A 6268-nucleotide genomic window follows, 5' to 3' on the forward strand; every position below is an offset into this window, starting at 1 on the left:
ATAATGGTCTCTAGTCTATATTAATTCATGCTACAATGTTAAAGCACTGATTGATTGATCATACAGTAACCTACAGGTGCAAGCTTCCAGTACACCATCAAATACAAACTGTCAGTAGCAGTCACAGTCTCTGGAAGACAATATTAAGGCTGTTTCAAGTAAAAAGTGGCAAGCTGTGGATTCTGCACCATGGAAAAATAATTTTATAGTCATTCACAATCTATATAAAATGTAAGAAATGTTGTTCTTGTATTACTGTGTTATTCATCATATGAACATGACTAGAATAGTTTTCATGGTAAGTAAAACTATAATACTGAATGCAGGAGTCGGGGAAAAGAAGACATTTTTGTCCAGGTCGACTTCCTGAGTCAAGCCCCTATCCTGCTTCAACTCTGTGTTCGTTCATCTCAGGCTACAATATGCGGTATCCAATGACATTGGATGATGTGGCAAAGCTATGTGAGCTATCTGAAGCGAATATGAAAACATACAGTAGAGATCACAATTACAAAACAACATAGCTTTGCTAAGTTGTAAGGTCACCTTTATCAACTCTAGAGCTGTCATGGAGTACATTTTGTCTGTCACTATTTTTAAAATGTACATATATTTACAGACTTTTGATAAAACAATCAAAAATAATTGCATATAAAATGTACATATATTTACAGACTTTTGATAAAACAATCAAAAATAATTGCATAATAATTGACTTCTAATACTTTAGTTCCATTTACAACTGACACATGTTAAAAATTGTTTGGATAAAATTTACACCTATAAGTTCCAGCGCAGGTGAAATATAATGGCTGTATTTATAGACTACTTGTTTTTGAACTTGCTCAGCAATGACTTTCATTTACTGAATTAGTGGTTATAATAAATAAATAAAGTCATACTGAGCAAAAGAAGGCGATTTGTAGAGGTGTTAGAACCACAGAATGCCATGACTGATATTGAGTCTTATGTGAGCATCGACTGTGACCTCATGATCCCATACATGTTGTTTGGTATGCATGAGGTTCCCCAAGCCTCCAGCCATGCGTTCTCCTGAATGGAGAACAGGACCCAGGCCACACAGGGAACAGGACCCAGCCCACCCAGATTAGTAATAGAGTACGTATGGGACATGAGGGAGAAGATTGACAGAGTGATGCCTTTAGTCCGCCAACACCTCTTTGAAACCCAGCATGCCTAGAAAAGACTCTTTGACTGGCCCGCTCAACCCTGCGAGTTCCATCCCATCGACAAGGTAATGGCACTGGTCCCCGCCACAACTTCAAAGTTTTTGGCCACCTGGAAGGCGTCCTTACTTGATTATCGAGTGGGTCAGACTGGTGAATTAGTGAGCGTGTCAGCTGGGACGGAGAAGAAGAGAGGAACAGCTGTACCATATTAACATCCTGAAACAGTGGGTCCCACAACCCGAATAACTGACTGATTTTGCGGACGAAGGCTGACCCATCATCCACATGGGAGAACAGCTGTCCCTCTTCCAGAAGCAAGAACTACAATCCCTGGTCAGTCAGTTCAAGGATGTGTTCAGTGAGAAACCTGGGCAGACATCCGTTATCAATCGTGACATTGCAACATCATCTGGAGTCATCGTTCGTCAGAGGCCCGATTGGGTACCAGAAGCTCACCAGCTGACTATAGAGGAATTAGGGATCATCAAGCAATTTCATAGCCCGTTGTCCAGCCCAGTTGTGATAGTACCAAAACCGGATGGCACTCCCTACTTCTGTAAGGACATCAGGAACTTCAATGAAACATCCAGTTTCGAGGGGTACCCAATACCTCGAGTGGATGTACTCCTGGATCGACACTAAAGTGCCAGATTCATCTCGACGCTCAACCACACAAAGGGATACTGGCAGGTACCCCCCACACAAGCAAAAGAGAAGACTGCATTTACCACTCCTGGGCCCACTGGCACTACCGGGTCCTTACCTTCAGGCTGCATGGGGCTCCAGCCACATTCCAGAGGCTGATGGACATTTTGTTAAAACCTCACTAAACAAACGCAGCCACCTACCTGTTTATCCACTTGAGGTGTTGTAAGGAACACCTTACTCATTTGTGTAGGGTGCTCCTTGAACTCCAGCGGGCTAGACTCTCAGCCAACCCCAACAAATGTCATCTCTGGTTCGACTACATTCGAGGGCTGATCCAGCCTCAACAGTCAAAAGTTGAAGCCATCCAGAATACTCTCCAACCCACCACATAATCCCAGGTGCATGCCTTTACCAATTTCTCATCCATAGCCAGCCCGCTAACAGACCTGACACAGAAAGAGCAGCCAGAGAAAAATCCATGGAGCCCAGCAGCAGAACAGGCATTCCTGAGAGTGAATAAGGCCCGACTTCTTCCCAGGTAATGCATGCACCTGATTTTGGCTTCCCTTTCATCCTCCTGACCGACGGTTTCAACTCCGGACTGGGTGCCGTGTTATTACAACTCCATGAGAGAAAGGAGCACCCAGTCTCATACGGGATTTAAAAGCTGTTCCCTGCAAAGACGAAATACGTGGCTGTAGAGAAGGAGACCCTGGCTATAAAGTGGGCAGTCCAGGAGCTGAAATACCTCCTAGGTCTCCTAGTATGATCCTTCACCCTGGTGAATGGCAGCAGCAAAAGACACTAATGCCCATGTCACCAGGTGGTTCCTCCAGGTGGACTTCCAATTTAAAGTCCAGCATCGAGCCGGTGCCGCCCACGGGAACGCCGACAGCCTTTTAAGAATTTGGTCTGGATGGGCAAGTCTGTCTAGTATGATCTTTCCGATGGCCAATCAAGAATTTGGTCTGGATGGGCAAGTTTGTCTAGTATGATCTTTCCCCACCCTTCCATAACATCTCCCCTCTCTCATAATAGAATGGCGGTTTGATCAAGAATTACTACACTGTCTCTACTGCTGGATGGGGCGGATGTTCACGGAAAGCGGTTATATGAGCAGAACAGGGTCAGAACAGGGTCAGAGTTCATGCGAGTCGTGAACTTACACAGAAGCAGCTTGAGCTGCTATGAACGGGTTCTCGTTACCGTAGTGATGTAACAGCAGACAGGAGCAAGCTTTACCTGGTAGTTCTTCCAAAAGCAATGTCCGACAGGTGTGTTGTAAAGACGGGAAGCATGCAACGCAAAGTTTGTGCGTAGATAATCCTCGTGAAGCCAAAGCGAAAAGCCACGAAAGTTCACATCATCGAAGTTTTATAGTGGGCAGAGTTTAGGCCAGCCCAGTCTGTGATTGTCCAATGACCTTGGCTACTGAGCGAGACCATGCCTCTCTTTTCCCTGGTTTGTTTACACCCATGGAGTGACCCTTACTGTAACCCTCAGATCTGCCCGAGTGCTAACCGTTATTGCGGGGGACAACAGGGCTGGTTTGTGCTTTTGCAAGAGCCAGCCGCGATCTTACCTGCGCAACAGACATGCCATCACAGTGATGGCATGTGCTGCCAGCGAGCACCGCATTAACATGCTCATGCTCGTGCCCAACATCCATAGACAGAGAACCACCGCATCCAGAAACGCACGGTCGGAACGACATCTTTTAAAAAGAAAGCGCTGCACGACCATGTTGCTCTTTTAGGAAACTTGTCCTTATACAAACCGCTGTAGAAAGATCAGACTCAGAGAATACCCAGGCAAGGGAGAAAGCCCAGCTCGACCGTCTGTCGCTGCATATCACACACTCTATTTCGTTTTCTGTCTTCTCTTCCTTGAAGCTTAAAGGAACCCTTACGAAGATTCTCTCAGAAGCGTAAAAGGCTCTGAAAGTGAAAAGGTGCACAGTTAGCATCTTTATACAATATTGATTGTCATTATTGTCAGTGGGTGAGGCAGTGGCGCAGTAGGTAGTGCTGTCGCCTCACAGCAAGAAGGTCACTGGGTCGCTGGTTCGAACCTCGGCTCAGTTGGTGTTTCTGTGCAAAGTTTGCATGTTCTCCCTACCTTCGCGTGGGTTTCCTCCAGGTGCTTCGGTTTCCCCCACAGTCCAAAAACATGTGGTACAGGTGAATTGGGTAGGCTTAATTGTCCGTAGTGTATGAGTGTGTGTGTGGAAGATTCCCAGAGATGGGTTGCGGCTGGAAGGGCATCCGCTGCGTAAAAACTTGGTGAATAAGTTGGCGGTTCATTCCGCTGTGGCGACCCCGGATTAATAAAGGGACTAATCTGACAAGAAAATGAATGAATTACTGTCAGTTGTGCATGCTGCGCTGCCAACTCATTGGCATTTCATTAGACCATTTTATTACTCTTTCAGATGACTGGCTTCTCACGAAATGCCCATAGTGGAATTTTCCACATAGCATTGAAGTTTCCCTCCTCCTGGGGAGGAATGTGATTAAACAGCTATAATGTTATCACACTTGTTTTCTATGACACTTTTTACAAAGCAGCCAGGTATAGCATTTCTTCTTGCTTCTGATAAACCTCCTGGAACAGAAAAATCATAAGTAGAAGCCACACAACTTGCAGATAGGCCTCCACTATCTGAATCATGATGTCATAATTTATTCCTTCACACTTTGATGCGATACTGAATTTTGTCCGAATGCTATTACTGAGTCATTTAGAATGAACTACTTTCATTGTGACACATTTAGTGCAGGATATTTGAAGAAAAAACTCATAGTGATGTATGACATAAGTGTGTTAGTAACCCCTCTTGGGTGATGACAGCACAGCAAACACTCATATAATAAAAGGAAAGAGCAGGCAAAGATTTCTTCGAAGAAGAGCCAGTGGATAATTTTTCCACAGGTAATTACAGTAACAACCAACATTCATAGGTTTAACTTATGATTTATAATAAATATATTTTTTTATTTACCAATATGCATCGTATTTTTAATTTAAATGAAACTATGGCAGACGTAATCAGAAAATGTAATCAGAATTGACATACATAAGAAATATTTAGGCTGGGTTTAAACTGCATAGAACACAAATACTTCTCGAAATAATCTATGTATATTCCTAATAATGCAATACCATTTTTCTATGTGTTTTTATTATTGACTGTTTGAAGTGTCTTGTTGTTACTGTTTACAGATTTTACATAGAGCAACTAATGGACAACCTGACATTCACAAATGACTTTCTCCTCGTGGAGGGATTAAAAGTTACATATCCATCTTCCTATCCTATTTTTATCCTGCTTTTCTTGTTTTATATCTTTGCTATGGGATGTAACATTGGACTAATAATTTTGATTGCAACTGAGAAGAAGCTACATCATCCTATGCATTTTCTCTTCTGTAATCTGCCAGTGAATGATATAATAGGCACCACTGTCATTTTGCCGCGTTTAATTTGTGACATTTTTAAGCAGACCTCGGAGCGCTCTATGACATATGTCGAGTGTGTTGTTCAAGCATATTTTGTGCACATATTTACAACAGCAAGCCACACTGCCCTAGTAACCATGGCCTATGACAGACAAGTGGCTATATGCAATCCATTACTGTACACAGCTGTAATGACAGATAAAATGGTGGTTAAATTGTCAGCAACGGCCTGGACACTACCGATAATTGTGGTGGCAGTTATGATAGGTCTCACTGTACGGTTGTCTCGCTGCAGATCTAAAATCGAAAACCCTTTCTGTGACAACGCCTCACTTTACAAGTTGTCATGTGAAAATGTTGCCATTAATAACATTTTTGGAATAGTTTATTCTGTGGCAGCCCTCATAATATCAGTAGCATTGATGGTTATAGCATATGCTAGGATTGTTACTGCTTGTATAATCAGTAAAAGCAAAGCACTCAACAGCAAAGCCATCAAAACATGTAGCAGTCACATAGCTGTATATTTAATAATGTTTGTTTCTTGTGCCATCATGATTTTTTTCCATCGTTTTCCTGAGTATTCTGAAAACAGGAAACTAGCTAGTATAATGTTTCATATCGTACCGCCAGGGCTAAATCCTATTGTGTATGGCTTACAAACCAAAGAGATAAGACAAATAATTGTTAAACGCTGGTGGAAAAATGCAGTTGACAAATTGTGACTTACTATAAGCGTGCTTCAAAAAAAACTTCAAAATATAAGCTGAACATTTTTACAGTATATGTACTTTGTACACCTTCCACTGTGGTTTTAATTATTTTGATTATAATGTCCATTTGGTTGCTTAATAAAAATTATATTTTACATAATCATTTTCATGTGCTTGTCAATTTGAAACATTGACAACAGGTAAGAGTCAGATAGTTTAATGCTTTTTAAACTTTAATATTCTGTTATACTTTAAAATA

At 42.1% G+C, this 6268-nt stretch overlaps 1 protein-coding gene across 1 annotated transcript; it reads left to right on the forward strand.

Moving 5' to 3' along the window:
* Nucleotides 1–5079: 5079 nt before the first annotated feature.
* Nucleotides 5080–6021, forward strand: or70a15 (odorant receptor, family 70, subfamily A, member 15). Its single transcript, NM_001128405.1, is given in 1 exon segment — nucleotides 5080–6021. A coding segment is annotated over 1 exon segment (942 nt).
* The last annotated feature ends 247 nt before the right edge of the window (nucleotides 6022–6268 follow it).

Source organism: Danio rerio, chromosome 21 (genome assembly GCF_052040795.2).
Source record: "Danio rerio strain M-AB ecotype USA chromosome 21, GRCz13ab, whole genome shotgun sequence".
In the NCBI taxonomy this organism is placed as follows: Eukaryota; Metazoa; Chordata; class Actinopteri; order Cypriniformes; family Danionidae; genus Danio; species Danio rerio.